The following is an 18,191-nucleotide window of genomic DNA, read 5'->3' as shown; positions in this document are numbered from 1 at the left end:
TAACATCCTAGGCTTTTCTGGTAATTTTCCTTCACATTCATCCTTGCACACAATCAGCTCTAAGTAATCATTTCACTTAATGAAGCTGTGTAAATGTATGTACATGTCATCATATCTAAATGGACTTCATTCTGTCATTTGGATATTAGTATATATTATCAAGACAGTTGCTTCTTCTCATTTCCACTCTGCTTGTAACAGAAGATTTCACAGAAGAGATATAACATAGACTGAATAAGGAGCCTCTAATCTACATCCAATAACCTTACATCAGGAAAAGGCGACACAAATCTAATGAAAATGACCACAGAAATCATTGGAGTTAAGGAAGAAAGAAACTTTAAACCATCTTAGTTAAGCTTTGTACTATTCATGCCCTCCTGCACTTGCTTTTTCCCCTATGCTTGCACTTAACTGCCAGCATATACAAACACACCTTACCATGCCATCTTATTGAAAACAATATGTGAATTTTTTTCAGAACATACTATTGTAATTTTTTTTCCCTCTGTCTAGTTGTACCGTAGGAAGCTAAACTAGGACCTTGGAAAGAATTTTCAATGGAGGCGGATCGGGAGTTTGGTGAACTGAAAACAGGGAGAAAGTCCAGTTCCTCAAAACTTCTCCACTTCAGTGATATACTGCAGGATACAAGGAAGGAATAGTTATCTGACTGGCCAAGTTGGGAAGCCAATTAAGCTCTTATCGGGCATAATTAAGGGCACTCTCCCAATACCAGTCAGATTTTCCCAATACCAGTCAGATTTTCCAAATACTAATGGAAAGCTCATCACACCTGTAGGCCCTTCATAAAAGGTGGCGGCTTTCCAGTGCCAGGCTGAAGAGCCAATGCTGGAGGCTCTAATCAGTGGGGAAGAGTCTGTGTTAATGAACAACTTCAATTGCACACAAAGTCCATTACTGCATTCCCTCATATCCGACAGTCCTAAATATTTTAGCCCTTGTTATATCCACCCCCCCATCCCAGTCATGGAGACCCTTTGTGCCTCCCTTCCCACTTCGGATGCTGGTGCTGCCAGTGCTGGAGGTTTCCTTTTGGGCTTCCAAACTCAAAGTCCACCTGCCATCTTTAATTGAACAGAATTCCACGAGGCAATCAGCTCCTCTAAAACCTGACTTCAGGTCTGACTGCCGTTATTTCCAGATTCCCCAAAATCATTTCACCCCAAAGGGGTATCTGGCATGGCGTAACAAAAATTCAACCATGACTTCACATCGTACACCATCGCTCAATCTAGCCCATTAATCACCAGCTCAGATACATCCGCCTGGAGAAATTTAGATAGTAATTCACAGGGGAGTACAATGAGTAATACACAGAGCACAAGTGAGCAGAAACAGCTGGCTGTAACATATGAGCAGCAAAGTGCTAAACAGAGGGAACCAACATTTGCTACAACACAGTTGATGAATCAGAGATCCAGCTTTCAAGAAGAAAGATGTATTCTGAGCATTGGACATGGTGCAAGCATTGAAGACCTGCCAAGTAGAATGCTACAAACCGTAGCTTGCTTGAAGAGATGCATTAGTCATCAATGTGCAACCTTCGGCGTCTGTTTTGTATTATTCCTTTTGGGAGCGTATAACAATTTCCGGGAGATCTGCAGTATAACTCCCAATGTTCAATCCATATCCCAGGTTGGAAATCCTTTAAGTGTCCTGGGGAATTACAAAAGCTGAGGATTCAAGCTACCTTATCCAACTTTGACAGGCTGAAGTATCCAGGTTGAACCATGAGCACGGATTTGCCCAATTCACTGGAGTCTGGTTCTGCTCTCAGTGATCAGTAGCCATGATAAGGCAGGGACGAGGTTGAAATGGGAGTTGATGATGGCACCATCTCACAACAGCAATATGATCAGTTTCCTGGATGGACACCAATCTCTGCTTGGGTTTAAGAAAACACAATGTGCCATACCACAATGGCATACATGCCAGGGGATGTAGTTGGACCATCTCTCTCTCAGGAGACAATGATAAACTCAGTAATCTCAAGCTCCAGATATGCATAAGCCAGATGCTTCAAGAGCTTTTGTCTCTCAGACAGCAGTTTGTGGAATGGCAAGGTTAAGTTTAGTAGGATATAGGCCACACAGTCATCAAAAGGAAGCACCACGAATGCTAATACAAGATATTGCACACCATGATGCTAGCACACAATGTATGGATCACAAATTAAAGATCTGATTATTTTTCATATTGCATGTGCAGAAAGTGTTCTTTCAAAGATTTATGAGCATATTTCATATCCCATATTGAAAAAATATAAAGTTTTGGAGTTGCCTGAGAGATTTAAGGACTGTAGTTGAAGACTATGGGAAGAGGTGGATAGGATTGTTAATGTAATTAACACATTGCAAGACTAAGGGAAGCTTCCATGTATGGCAGCTTCAACCCTTGCAGCTAGAATAAGGTTCTGATTCACAATATCATTCTTCATACACCACCAGTTGTCCTCACATTGTACTTGAACATTTCCTTCTCTAGGGCTTCCATGATGCAGGGCACGTAGTAAGCAGCACAAAACCAGAATCCTTGTATAGCTTTAAAGGAACATTTTAGTAGATGAAGAATTTATAATTTTCATGCCCTCATAAAACCATGCATCCATTGACATACTGTGAAGAAGGCCATGAAAATGATCCAAGTTTTTAAAACATTTTTTTCAGCAATCTCAGACTATCAATTAGTATTATATCGTTCATTTTTATAATTTAACCATATATTAACACTTTCTTAATTTTACCACTAGCAAACAATCTTGAACTATTGGTTCTTGCTAGGTCAACAGATGATTAAGCTGCAATTGAAGTTTGGATTTAGTTTGCTAGTTAACAGAACTACATTTACTCTTTATCTTATCAGCATTTCTTTTCATTTCAGTTCCTGTGTCCTCACCACTGCTTTATCCTCTGTTGAATTCTACCGAGGTGAAGTTAGGAGAAACTGTGATACTGCACTGCATAACAAGCACAGGAACTCCACCAATCACTTACACACTGTATCGAAATCAATCCAGTCTTCAAACAGTCTCTACAATGCAGGCAATACCAACAGTTTTTAACATAACAATAGAGACAGTGGAACATTCGGGAGAGTACAGATGTGAAGCTGAAAATCAAATTTCTTCTCAACGCAGTAATGGAATATCATTTCATATTTTATGTATGTATATGCCAAACGCACTCTGTGCCTTAGTTACATGTATCAATGGTTTTTTTAATCGGAAAACTATTTATACTACAATGTTCACTTATATTTTAATTTTAGTTTTCCTAGTTCATAAGAGAAGTAACAACATATTGATTTCCATGTCAACTTTAAGAAGTAATGTTTTTCTCCTTCAGATCTCTCTCTCCTCTGCTGACACATTTAAATCTGTGGTCCTATGAGTGTGCTGGTGGCTTCCTACCATCTTGTCCATGTCCATTCTGCATGCATAATTTTAAACTATCAGTGTTAGCAGAATATTTTAATATAGTAGCCAGTCTGAAAATAGTAAGATTGCATTAACAGCAATGTGACAATGACCAGATCATCAATTTTAATGATGTTGGTTGAGGAATAAATATTGGCTGGAACTCTGGAAAGAATCCTAACCTCTTTCTTGAAATTGAACCAGTACTATCCAAGGAGGCAGACTTCAGTTTAATGTATCATCTAAAAGCAGCACCTCCAGCAGTGCAGTACTCCTTACACATCATAAGAACATAAGAACATAAGAAATAGGAGCAGGGGTAGGCTATCTGGCCCTTCGAGCCTGCCCCGCCATTCAATAAGATCATGGCTGATCTGTTGTGGCTCAGTTCCACATTCCCGCCCTCTCCCCATAACCCTTAATCCCCTCTCTTACCAAAAACCCATCAACCTGCGTCTTAAAAAGTCCATCAGACTCAATGATAACCCCTTCCTTCTCTAAATAACCTGTTGATCCTCTCTTGCTGTCCAGATTCAGACACAAAAAAGGCCAACTTGACCAATATATCCAAAAACAATCAATGCCCAAGTAATTAAAACTCAATCTCAGTTAAGTTCTTCAGGGTAAGAAATGATAAGAATGGGTGAAAATTAAAATATAGAAATGTTTGTTGTGTTTTAAATGAATGGATAAACAGTTGATATAGATATACCACATTACTGGGTAAGGACTACTGATTGATTTCATTCACAGTGTGATAGTGCAGCTTTGTATGGGGATTTTTAATAGAATGGAGAAGGAAACACCAGCAGAGCAGAAAGTGAAATATAATCAGTGGAAGGAGGCTTTTTAGAAGAGCAAATTTAATTAGAGCCATGAATCAGCCTTGAGCAGGAATATAATCAGAGCTAAGTAGGAGAATTTAAACCAGTGCTGGGGACGTAATCAGAATTTGAGTGAGGGACTTACTCAGAACTAGAGACCTGGCTTTGCACCTCATTGGGAGTGGAACATTAGGGTGGAATTCTCTGACCTTGTTCATAACCACTCCGCTGCCAGGAGAATGGGGAATTCAGCACTCAGCCAAAACTCCATTCACTGCAGCAACACTGGAGAATCCCAGTTGTGGACAAAGTTGGAGGTTTTCAGCTTTAAAAGTAAAAATGAACAAACTAAACATTAGTTGACACTTTTCTCACTGTTTTGAACAGTAGTTACATTAGTACTTACAGAGCATAGTAGCAGTAGCAGTAGCAACCATTAGGTTGAGTAGGCTTAACCTAGGGGTCCAAAAACAAAAAAAAATTGGTTTAACCCTTTTAAGGGTGAATAAGTTATCATAAAATTGGCAAGAGATCGACTGTACGAGGTGTATCCAAATACATACATTTGCTTTAGAATTTATCTGTCCTTAATGATCACTAACTGTTCAGGTGAGCGTTCATTTTCGGCACTGAAGAGGATCAAAATCTATTTGTGCTCAACAATGAGCGATGAGAAACTTAATCATCTGGCACTCACACACACTGAATCAGACATGCTTTGATCTGTTAATTTACATAGTGATATCAACACTTTTGTAAACCAAAAAACACGGAAGCTTTTTAAAGTACAAATGTAAAGAAAATGAAAAATAAATGAATAAAAGGGCTGTAATTGATTCATATAACTTTACGATATTATACATGTAGTAAATTATACATAGTACAATGATACAAGATATCTAATGTCACTTTATTCTATTCAACGAAGGGTGGGGCAGGAGGAAGGTTAGGGGGCCTTACTAAAGCTCAGCCTAGAGGTCCTGATTCTAATTATTACGCCACTGCATAATAGTTGGACCATTTGTTTAGACATGGAAAGATGATAGGCCCAGAGTTTTACTACAATGGACAGCCTCTCCATTGTGGTGGGACTGCACAAAAATGGTAAGACCAGTCCCTGAACACAGCACTTCCCATTTTCATTGGGGGGGATGGGTGGAAGTGTAAGAGCAAGCCTGGCCTTTGTGGATTCTTTTGGATAAACCTTTGGAGAGGTATGTTACCCCTTTGAATCTGATCCTAGAACATCTTTGTGGGAGGTTAGGTAACCTTTGGTGAGATCAGGTGCCTTCTGGAAGCATTAAAATTAGACATGAATGAGCATAAACTCATTAACTGTCAAACTAAGGTAAAAAAGCATCACTTTAGAGGATCTGTCAAAACTGTCAAGATGATCTATCGAGAGGATTTGCAGAAGCACCTTCCAGAGGGAAGGTGAAGACATTTGAAAGTCCTGTCTCTGATATCTTGCAAGAAAAAGGTCTGCTGTTCTTTTTCATCATTGCTTGCTTTGTAATTCTGTTGGCATTACTATCCATTACTTGATTGGTGCTGCAAGACTGATTTCACTGTGGTGCATTATCACAGTAGGGTGTCTTCAATGTCACAGCTACAAGTTTTTTTAATATGGTGAAATCTGCAATAGACATTCAGAACCTCAGTTAACTCAGTTTATAAAACTGTATTTCATCTATCTCTGCATGGTCCTGAGGTCTGTCCATGGTAGATATTGAGCGAGTTGACATTGTAGGTTCAGGGCAAAGAGTGATGTATGAAGGCATGGGTTGGCATCAAGTTGACATAGGGGTAAAAGGGCCTGGTGAGTGGGCAGAGGGACACAGGATGGATGTAGGGGCATAGGCTGATATGGAAGGTATGAAGGGTCATGCGGATTGGTACAAGGACACAGGTTAGCAGGGAAGATATTAGGGACTGTTGTGGGAGTCAGACTGGGGGTACAACAATACGGTTTTATTTAACGAAGCTTCGTGGAGAAAAGGCACTGGCACTCCGCAGTACTGGACAGCCACCTTCTCTCAATAATACAATCGGAGCGGTTTATCTTTATACATAAGAAATAGGAGCAGGAGTAGGCCATCTAGCCCCTCGAGCCTTATCTTCAATAAGATCATGGCTGATCTGTCGTGGCTCAGTTCCACATTCCCGCCCTCTCCCCATTACCCTTAATCCCCTCGCTTATCAAAAACCCAGCCCGCGTCTTAAAAATATTTAGCGAGGTAGCCTCCACCACTTCAACGGGCAGGGAATTCCAGAGATTCACCACCCTTTGAGTGAAGAAGTTCCTCCTCAACTCCGTTCTAAACCGCTCCCCCTTTATCTTGAGGCTGTGCCCCCTAGTCCTACTGTCCTTTCTGAGCGGGAAGAGTCTCTCCACCTCTATCCTATCCATCCCATTCATCATCTTATATGTCTCAATGAGATCTCCCCTCATTCTTCTAAACTCTAACGAGTACAAGCCTAGTTTATTCAGCCTCTCCTCATAGCTCAACCCCTTCAACTCCGGCATCAGCCTAGTAAACTTCCTCTGCACTCTCTCCAAGGCCAAAATATCCTTGCGTAAGTACGGCGACCAAAACTGCACACAGTACTCCAGCTGCGGCCTCACCAATGCCCTATACAGCCGCAGCAAGACCTCCCTACTTTTATATTCAATCCCCCTCGCTATGAAGGCCAGCATCCCATTCGCCTTCCTGACCACCTGCTGCACCTGCAGGCTGGGTTTTTGCGACTCATGCACAAGGACCCCGAGGTCCCTCTGCACCGTCGCCTGCTGCAGTTTTTCTCCACGTAAGTAATAATCCTTCCTACCATTATTCCTACCAAAGTGGACCACCTCGCACTTGCCAACATTAAATTCCATTTGCCAGTTCCTGGCCCATTCGCCCAGCCTATCTAGATCCTTCTGCAGACTCTCCACACCCTCCACGCAATTTGCCGTTCCACCAATCTTGGTGTCATCAGCAAATTTCGACACCATACACTCGGTTCCCTCCTCCAGATCATCTATATAAATGGTAAATAGCTAAGGCCCCAGCACCGACCCCTGGGGCACTCCACTAGTCACCAACCGCATTAGCCACTTAACACATTGTTATAGTTGAGTAGGATCGATAGTTTAACACATCATTACAGCCAGACATATACAGGCATTGGCATTTAACATTGCATTGTTTCATACAATGGATATATTTCCTCTATCAGTGATTATCAATGACTTAGTTTCGGTCTATACATACAGTAATTGGTTTTCCTATAGTTATGTATTCCCGTTCCCATTTATGGCCAATCTCCTTATTGTCCTAGGTCTGTCCTTATCTTAAAAGTGCCTCAAACCCTCCACTGGCTTCCTACAGTGTCTGATTCCTGCACGTTTCGCTATAAATAACTGTCTGTCCTGCATGTTTTTAGTTTCAAGTAGCTGTCTGCACTAAAAGTCAGTGCCTGTTTAATGTCTCTCTCCCAGGTAACTTTTTTATGTGCCAGGGTGGTTTGAAGTATACTTTAATGCTAGGAACATACGCAATAAGGTGGATGAACTGGCAGCCTGGATTGGTACCTGGGACTTCGATGTTGTGGCCATTTCAGAGACATGGATAGAGCAGGGACAGGAATGGTTGTTGCAGTTTCCAGGGTTCAGATGTTTCAGTCAGAGCAGAGAAGATGGTGGAAGAGGAGGAGGTGTGGCATTGTTAGTCAAGGATAGTATTACGGTGGCAGAAAGGACGTTTGATGTGGACTTGTCTATTGAGGTAGTATGGGCTAAGATTAGAAACAGGAAAGAAGAGGTCATCCTGCTGGGAGTTTTTTATAGGCCTCCAAAAAGTTCCAGAGGTGTAGAAGAAAGGATTGCAAAGATGATCCTGGATAGGAGTGAAAGTAATAGGGTAGTTGTTATGGGGAACTTTAACTTTACAAATATCTATTGGAAAAGCTATAGTTCAAGTACGTCAGAGGGGTCAGTTTTTGTCCAATGTGGGCAGGAAGGTTTCCTGACACAGTGTGTAGATAGGCCAACAAGAGGTGAGGCCACATTGGATTTGGTACCGGGTAATGAATCAGACCAGGTGTTAGACTTGGAGGTAGGTGAGCACTTTGGTATAGTGACCACAATTCAGTTACGTTTACCTTAGTGATGGAAAGGGATAGGTATATACCGAAGGGCAGAAGTTATAGCTGGGAGGAAGGTAATTATGAAGCTATTAGGCGAGATTTAGGATACATAGGTTGGAGTAGGAAACTGCAGGGGCTGAGAACAACTGAAATGTTCAAGGAGCAGCTACTGCGAGTCCTTGATAAATATGTACCTATCAGGCAGGGAGGAAGTGGTCGAGTAAGGGAACCGTGGTATACTAAGGAAGTTGAATCTCTGGTGAAGAGGAAGAAGGAGGCTTATGTAAAGATGAGAAGTGAAGGCTCAGTTAGGACACTGGAAAATTACAAATTAGCCAGGAAGGAGCTAAAGAGAGAGTTGAGAAGAGCTAGTAGAGGGCACAAGAAGACTTTGGCGGTAGGATCAAGGAGAACCCTAAAGCTTTCTATAGGTATGTCAAGAATAAATGATTGGTTAGGGCAAGATTAGGACCAGTCAGGGACAGTAGTGAGAAGTTGTGCATGGAGTCTGAAGAGTTAGAAGAGGCACTAAATGAATATTTTTCATCAGTATTCACGCAGGAAAAAGTCAATGTAGTCAAGGAGAATACTGAGATACAGGCTTTTAGACTAGATGGGTTTGAGGTATATGAGGAGGAGATGTTAACAATTCTTGAGAGTATGAAAATAGATAAGTCCCCTGGGCCGGATGGGATTTATCCTAGGATTCTCTGGGAGGCTAGAGAGGAGATTGCAGAGCCTTTGGCTTTGATCTTCATGTTGTCATTGGCTACAGGTATAGTGCCAGAAGACTGGAGGACAGCAAATGTTGTCCCCTTGTTCAAGAAGGGGAATAGAGACCATCCTGGGAATTATAGACTGGTGAGCCTTATTTCTGTTGTGGGCAAAGTTTTGGAAAGAATTATAAGAGATAGGATTTATAATCATCTAGAGAGAAATAAATTGATTAAGGATAGTCAACATGGTTTGTGAAGGGTAGGTCGTGCCTCACAAACCTTATCGAGTTCTTTGAGAAGGTGACCAAAGAGGTGAATAAGAGTAAGGCAGTTGACGTGGTGTATATGGATTTTAGCAAAGCGTTTGATAAGGTTCCCCATGGTAGGCTACTGCAGAAAATGCAGCTGCATGGGATTGAGGGTGATTTAGCAATTTGGATCAGGAATTGGCTAGCTGATAGGAGACAGAGGGTGGTGGTTTATGGGAAATATTCAACCTGGAGTTCAGTTACTAGTGGTGCGCCTCAGGGATCTGTTTTGGGGCCACTGCTATTTGTCATTTTTATAAATGACCTAGATGAGGGTGTAGAAGGATGGGTTAGTAAATTTGCTGATGACATCAAAGTCGGAGGAGTTGTAGACAATGAGGTTGGATGTTACAGTTTGCAGAGGGACAATAGATAAGCTGCACAGCTGGGCTGAGAGGTGGCAAACGGAGTTTAATGCGGAAAAGTGTGAGTGATTCACTTTGGAAAGAGTAACAGAATATAGAGCTAATGGAAGGACTCTTGGTATTGTCGACGAGCAGAGAGATCTCGGTGTACATGTGCATAGATCCCTGAAAGTTGGCACCCAGGTTGATAAGGTCGTTAAGGCGGCGTACAGTGTGTTAGCTCTTATTGGTAGAGGGATTGAATTCGGAGCCGTGAGCTCATGCTGCAACTGTACAAAACTCTGGTGCAACCATACTTGGAGTATTGTGTACAGTTCTGGTCGCCGCATTATAAGATGTGGAAGCATTGGAAAGGGTGCAGAGGAGATTTACCAGGATGTTGCCTGGTATGGTGGGAAGGCCTTATGAGGAAAGGCTGAGGGACTTGAGGTTGTTTTCGTTAGAGAGAAGGTTAAGAGGTGACCTAATTGAGGCACACAAGATGATCAGAGGGTTAGATAGGATGGACAGTGAGAGCCTTTTTCCTCAGATGGTGATGGCTAACACGAGGGGACATAGCTTTAAACTGAGGGGTGATAATTATAGGACGGATGTCAGAGGTAGGTTCTTTATTCAGAGGGTAATAAGGGCATAGAATGCCCTGCCTGCAGCATTTTAAGGACGTTCAAATGGTCAGTGGATAGGCGTATGGATAAGATTGGAATAGTTTAAGTTAGAGGGTCACTAGATTGGTTCCACTGGTCGGAGCAACATCGAGGGCCAAAGGGCCTGTACTGCTCTTTAATGTTTTATGTTCTAGGTAGCCATCTTTGTGATTTTTTCTCACTACATGGGGATGTGTACATGAAATGGCATGGATAGGTATGGATGGAGTATAGGTAATGCATGGGGAGTTTTGAGGTGAGGTCTGAAGACATGTATTATTTACACACTGCTAGAGCCCTGAGGCAGATCAGCCTACTTTCCCCTCCAGCAGCCTCCTTACTTCTTCCAGGATCACTTCTGGCAATCATTTTTAAAGGTTGGATTCATGTAGTTGAAAATTCTTCCAAATTTGCACACTGATCCGGGAATAAAAATCTGAGAGTCTTTCTTGTTAAGAGTATTGATAGGCAGAGTGATTTAGATGTACATGTACATAGATCACAGAAAGTGGCAAAGCAATGGAGAAGGAAGGCATATAGCATGCTTGCCTTCATCGGCTGGGGCATTGAGTCTAAAAATTGGCAAGTCATCTTGCAGCTTTATAGAACCTTAGTTAGGCTGCACTTGGAATATAGTATTCAATTCTAGTCGCCACACTACCAGAAAGATGTGGAGGCTTTGGAGAGGGTACAGAAAAGATCTACCAGGATGTTGCCTGGTATGGAGGGCATTAGCTATGAGGAGAGGTTGGAGAAACTTGGTTTATTTTCACTGGAACGATTGAGGTTGAGTCGGGGCGGGGGGGGGGGGGTGGTGGGGGGCGGGGGGGCGACCTGATAGAAGTCTACAAGATTATGAGGGGCATGGACAGAGTGGATAGTCAGAAGCTTTGTCCCAGAGTAGAAAAGTCAATTATTAGGGGGCATAAGTTTAAGGTGCAAGGGACAAGGTTTAAAGGAGATGTACGAAGCAAGTTTTTTTACATAGAGAGTGGTGGATGCCTGGAACTCGCTGCCGGGGCAGGTAGTGGAAGCAGATACGATAGTGAGTTTTAAGGGGCGTCTGGACAGATACGTGAATAGGACAGGAATAGAGGGATATGGTCCCCGGAAGGGTAGGCTTAGAGGGCCAAAAGGCCTGTTCCTGTACTGTAATTTTGTTTGTTCTTTGTAATGGACCACACAATTGCTCCACGTCTTTAAGCTCTCTGAACAAGCTATAGGGCTGCAATAAATTATACAGCATTTTCTGAAATAATCAGCATCTTTATCTTAATTTTATAATTCATTGAACAAATAGGTAATATGAATTGGTATCCCTGGAATAGTGTAACACAGACAAAAAGATCGCCAAATGATATTTCTACACCCTCCTGCAAAGATTTTTTTGACAAGTAGCAGAACAGGAGTTTTATGATGCTTGTCAAATAAAACATCTTTTTTTCCTTTCAGATACTTCGTGGTGGCAATATATAACAGCCTTGGTTTTACTGGTAGTAATAGCAACTATATTAGCCCTTGGTCTTAGACAACAGTGCAAGAATAATAAAGGTGTGTCTCTTAGTATGGTTACATTCTTATTCAAAATTCTTTGAAATATTTTGCTGACTTGGTTGTCCAATATTTATTTTTATCCTGTAAAAATTTGATCAACAGTTATACGCCAAGTAGATGAAAGGTAAGATTTCTTAAAATCATATCAAACTTTGTCCAATTTCTTATTTAAATAACTGTTTATTATTTGTTTTTTTGAAAAATAAAGTAATACACAAATACAATTCTACACATTGTTCAAAAAAGCAAGGCAAATCTGTGCCATTTCAGTATTATTAAGAATTATGTTAGTTCTTCCATGTCATTATGTTCAAATGAATGATGCAAAAGTGTAACAACAAATGAAAACCAGATCAGAGATTGCCAACTCATAATCATTAATATAGCAGCTAAAATAGTAAGATAAGTTATGGAATTAAAGGTAGAGACATAGAGCCTTATTCATCTTTGATCAATTTTAGTCTAATGAGTTGATTCCATTTTATCTTTCCCTTAGGTTCTGCATGTTAATTAGAGATTGTATTTAATTTTTAATGATAAAAATTAAAGTTTCTTGAATATCTGTGGATTTGCAATTTCAACAAATATCAGCTGATATATTTCATTTTTAAATTTAATTGCAGTGACGAAATACATCAGGAGGAGCCCTCGCAAAATAACCAAGGTAAACTACTTGTTTATTCATGTAGCATAGTAGTAAGACATGAATAAAATGGGATAGGTCGTGTTATGTTTAATATACACAACACCATCAGTATGTTAAAAAAGTGATAACAAGGAAGTGATACCTAGCAAACTTTAAAAATTGCAAGATGAGTTTATGAATTCTGCCACTCCATTGTTAGTCTTGAAAGAAAACCAGAACTTTCAATCTTCAAGAACTTTAAAATGTCAAAACCTACCTTGAGAGCTGGAGATTTAATAAACCTCTTCCAAAGTGAAGTATCTGCATCTCCTTCTGTGGGTACAGGTGTGAGGGTTCAAAGATGTAAGTGAATGGCCACAGAATGCCATGTTTGTTCACCTTGTATCATCCCACACACCGGGATTCTCCGGTCTGATATGCCCCACCACTGCTGCCAGCGAGAACAGAGAATTTGGCACTCAGCCAAATCTCTGTTCGCTGCAGTGGAACCCGAGATTTCCAGTCACCCTTTTGATCCCTTTGGGGAATAGTGAGGAAGTTTTGGAAAGATTAGTGGACTTGTTATCAATCTATTGAACCATGATTTGAATGATCATCTAGTGGCCAACAAGTCCTGAATGGGACTTGAATGCAAAGCTTCTGGCTCACAGGCAGGGGCACTACCTACTGAGCCATGACTTTTAGAATGCTGGGCATACACTTGATCACTCACACATCTGCTGTTCTTCCATTTCCTCCTTCAAAAAACTAATCCAAATGAGACTTCTCAATGATAAAAGCATTAATGGTAATGGAACAAGGAACATTTCACAAAAGAAACAAAATAACCATAAACCTGGTAACAACTTTTTTTTATGCCCTTTATGTGAATGTTTGCCTGGAACTGATTCCCCAGCGCATACATGGTGATCTACCACCACAACAGTGTAAAAGCTTGAAAAAGATGTGAGTCCTTTGAATATAATCAAGGATCCCACGCACCTGAACATACTCTCTTCCACCTTCTTCTACCAGGAAAAAGATACAAAAGTCTGCGATCACATACCAACCAACTCAAAAACAGCTTCTTTCCTGCTGCCTTCAGACTTTTGAATGGATTTACCTTGCATTAAGTTGATCTTTCTCTACATCCTAGCTATGACTGTAATACTACATTCTCACTCTCTCCTTTCCTTCTCTATTTATGGTATGCTTTGTCTGTATAGTGTGCAAGAAACAATACTTTTCACTGTATACTAATACATGTGACAATAATAAATCAAATCAAATCTTGTACTAGCCCCAGAAAGCTGACTAATTTGAAATTAACATAACTCTCTGGCTAATTTTCTTGTCAGAACAATTTGCAAGAATGGTAAATTGCAAAGTCAATTATAATTTATACTGCATGAAAAGAGAATGCTGATTAGTTGACAAGTGGACGCTGATTGATAGAGGTTTTGCCTTGGAAAATACACCAGTTAACTGTCAGTTAACTGCCAAGCTTTGTTTAAATTCAAACAAAACAAGTTGACTCTGATTAGTCAAGGCATCAACTTGAGATTTTTTTTTCCACAGCATTTATGCCCATCCCTGTTTTGCCCATCATGGCTCTCAAAAAAATAACTCAAAAGAACTACAGTTCAAACTTCTGCATTGGGCTATATCTGCCACCTATCTCCCAATGTCCTTGTGGAATCTCACAATTGGAGGAGAAAATGCATTTTTTAAAAAGATAGTACTTGGCTTTCACCTTGCATGCCAAGCGTTAGACCCTGTGAACCGGCACACACTGAGTGTAATCAGCAAGGAAATCAGTGTGGGATATTATAAACACTACCCTGCAGCTTCCAATTACAATTCATTCTTGAATGTGTTGATTGTAAAGAGTACATTGGCATGAAAAGTAGTTGGGCTACTTGTGAAAGAGAAGTTTATAAGTTCACTGAATATGGGTGAATAAAGTGACGGTAAAATCTCGTAGCCTGGAAATGTCTGTGAACAATCTTATTGTACAAAAGTAATTCACTTGCAAAAACTCTAAATTATCTGCATCTTATTTCTAGGATCCCTAAAAGAAAGTATGGATGTCGTTTATAGTAAAATCGGAAAAATTATCCGCCCAAGTAAGAACTACAAAAAAACTGCTCAGAAATTCCTCACAATAATAAATTTTATAAAATTACTTTTTGCTGCCAAGATAAAAATGTGTTAATGACCATTGTTCAATCTAATAAAAGAAAATAAATTAAAAGTTATATAGAATGCTTATAACCAGTTATGTATTGCTGAAAAAATAGACATGCTGTTGAAGCTTTTTGTCTCACACTCATCAGGACAATTTGCAAGAATGGTAAATTGCAAAGTCAATTATAATTTATACTGCATGAAAAGAGAATGCTGATTAGTTGACAAGTGGACGCTGATTGATAGAGGTTTTGCCATGGAAAGTACACTAGTTAACTGTCAGTTAACTGGTGTATTTTCCATGGCAAAACCTCTAAGAATCAGCGTTGACTCTGATTAGTCAAGGCATCGCCATGAGAATTTTTTCCTTTCACAGCATTTATGCCCATCCTTGTTTTCCCCATCATGGTTCTCAAAAAATAACTCAAAGGAACTACAATATAAACTTCTGCATTGGGCTATCATCTGCCACCCATCTCCCAACGTTCTTGTGGAATCTCACAACTGGAGGAGAAAATGCAATTTTTAAAAAGGTAGTACTTTCCATGGCAAAACCTCAAACAATCAAGTTGACTCTGATTAGTCAAGGCATCAACTTGAAAATTTTTTTCTTTCACAGTATTTATGCCCATCCCTGCTTTCCCCATCATGGTTCTCAAAAAATAACCCAAAAGAACTACAATATCAAACTTCTGCATTGGGCTATATCTGCCACCTATCTCCCAAAGTCCTTGTGGAATCTCATAATTGGAGGAGAAAATACAATTTTCAAAACGATAGTATTTGGCTTTCACCTTGCATGACAAGTGTTAAGGATTCGGGTTTGATTCCTGGCTTGGGTCACTGTCTGCAGAGTTTGTATGTTCTCCCCATGTGTGCGTGGGTTTCCTCCAGGTGCTCCAGTTTCCTCCCACAGTCTGAAAGATGAGCTGGTTAGGTGCATTGACCATGCTATATTCTCCCTCAATGTACCCAAACAGGTGCCGAAGTGCGGCAACTAGGGGATTTTCACAGCAATTTCATTGTAGTATGTAACCCTACTTGTGAAACTAATAAATAAACTTTGAATTGAATTGACTTCCTTCAATAACATGGGCTGAATTTCTATATTCATAGAACTCAACCAAGTGGATTGTGACACATTGATAGAACAACCAGGTAAATAAACTCTTTATAGTTGTAAGATCTGCAGAAATTATGGAATGAGTTCACTTTAAAACTGTTAGATGAACTGTGAATAGACAATAAATAGTGTTTCACAATATTGCCTCACATCCCTAGGGAATATCCCTAGGGAATATCACTCTTCAACCCTAAGCAGTTGTATTCTACAGGCATTACTTGTATACCCTCAACAAAACTGCACAGTAGTGTTTTGCAAAGCAGCTAATCAAATTTACATAAAAGCAAAATATTGCAGAGAGCATTCACCTGCACCATTCGCCACTAGCGGGAATCCTGATCGCCCACTGATTAGGTCATTAGCTCCAAATTGGAATCTGTGCCAGGCTTTGGAGCATTTCAATTCATTCTTGAATGTGTTGATTGTAAAGAGTACATTGGCATGAAAAGTAGTTGGGCTACTTGTGAAAGAGAAGTTTATAAGTTCACTGAATATGGGTGAATAAAGTGACGGTAAAATCTCGTAGCCTGGAAATGTCTGTGAACAATCTTATTGTACAAAAGTAATTCACTTGCAAAAACTCTAAAATATCTGCATCTCATTTCTAGGATCCCTAAAAGAAAGTATGGAGGTCGTTTATAGTAAAATCGGAAAAATTATCCGCCCAAGTAAGAACTACAAAAAAACTGCTCAGAAATTCCTCACAATAATAAATTTTATAAAATTACTTTTTGCTGCCAAGATAAAAATGTGTTAATGACCATTGTTCAATCTAATCAGGTACCAACCCAGAGCAGGCATCAACCCAATAATTATGCTAAACCCCTCATTAACAACGGCATATTCACCACCATCCACTATGCACCCACCTCCCCAGCCAGAAGTCATGCAGACATGATTTGGTCTTGAAATGATGCCTCCAAGCAGGAGCAAGAAAGTGACCTGTTTAAAACCACTCCGTATTGTATGGGGGTTCAAGTATCTTAATTGGGGGAAGTGGGTTGAGCTGGAGGGAAGGGATTGATCTCAGGGCGGATTCCCCTGGACAGAGATGCCCTGGGTGACTGGCTTAGTGGTGCACTTAAACAGTTCTAACTGTCTGCCACCACATCACTTCCAGGCATCTGACCGTTAAAAGTATCCATGCCTCAGCCACGCAAGGTTTCAGCTCAATGCTAATCCATGCACCATGCCCATCTGGCCCCCTGCATACCTCTGTAGCAACTCACTCACAATCTGGCCCCTCCCTGGGCTTATTTAGTCCCAGTTGTTACCAACCCTTCAGAACTCCTCTCACTCACAGGATGTGTTAGTTGTCCAAGGCTTCTCTGCCTTCTAAGCCTAAATAAGTTCAAGCTGCTAGCACAGCTCACAGAACTCCTTTCACTGATAGTCCCACAGCAAATGAGGGAGGGAATCGCTAAGGTTAGTGCACACAAGGATCAGATGCCCCAATAGCAGGTAAATGATTTGTTGCCAGACAATCCATATCACAATGGTACATTGTCAAAACATTTGTAGAACACCCCAGTATGGCTGCTGCTCCCTGCCCTTGCCCCGCAGCTGCTCCCCTTGGTCCTCATCTTTATCAGATAAAGGGAAACATTGTTTCCCTTCCCATAGATGCTGCCAGGCCTGAGTTTTCCCAACACTTTCTGTTTCTATTTTAGATTTCCAGCACCTGCAGGATATGAATCACCCATTTGGACTCTGAGTGTTCCTACTAGCGGGAAAAGGGGGATATTTTGTGTTTGCGCTGATATATTACATTTCGAGTCCAAAATGATTTCTTCAGAAATTGAAGGGAATAAAATGTTTTATGCTTTTGGAAAATGGTGTAGGTTAAACATGATTTCCCTTTCACAAAACCATGTTAACTCTGTCTAATTACCTGGAACTTATCCAAGCATCTAGCTATAGCTTCTTTAGTGACAGTTTCTAACATTTCCCTATATGTGTTAAGCTAACTGGCCTGTTGTCTCCCTCTTTTTGTCTTCCCCATTTTTTGAATAATAAGAACATAAGAAATAGGAGCAGGAGTAGGCCATCTAGCCCTTCGAGCCTGCCCCGCCATTCAAAAAGATCATGGCTGATCTGTCGTGGCTCAGTTCCACATTCCCTCCCTCTCCCCATAACCCTTAATCCCCTCTCTTATCAAAAACCCATCAACCCGCGTCTTAAAAATATTTAGCGAGGTAGCCTCCACCACTTCAACAGGCAGAGAATTCCAGAGATTCACCACCCTTTGAGTGAAGAAGTTCCTCCTCAACTCCGT

The 18,191-nt window shown here is 40.7% G+C and overlaps 1 protein-coding gene across 1 annotated transcript in view; it reads left to right on the top strand.

Annotated features, from left to right (window-relative positions):
* pecam1a (platelet and endothelial cell adhesion molecule 1a) overlaps positions 1-18,191 on the top strand; it is a 92,093-nt gene that overhangs the window by 55,147 nt on the left and 18,755 nt on the right. Inside the window, 7 exon segments of the mRNA XM_080209333.1 lie at positions 2,905-3,186; positions 11,880-11,978; positions 12,084-12,105; positions 12,605-12,645; positions 14,673-14,732; positions 15,910-15,951; positions 16,525-16,584. Of these exon segments, the coding sequence (XP_080065459.1) occupies positions 2,905-3,186; positions 11,880-11,978; positions 12,084-12,105; positions 12,605-12,645; positions 14,673-14,732; positions 15,910-15,951; positions 16,525-16,584 (606 nt within the window).

This window comes from Carcharhinus amblyrhynchos, chromosome 21, assembly GCF_965287045.1.
Source record: "Carcharhinus amblyrhynchos chromosome 21, sCarAmb.v2.hapA, whole genome shotgun sequence".
Taxonomy (NCBI): domain Eukaryota; kingdom Metazoa; phylum Chordata; class Chondrichthyes; order Carcharhiniformes; family Carcharhinidae; genus Carcharhinus; species Carcharhinus amblyrhynchos.
This window is presented reverse-complemented; position numbering and strand designations above follow the sequence as displayed.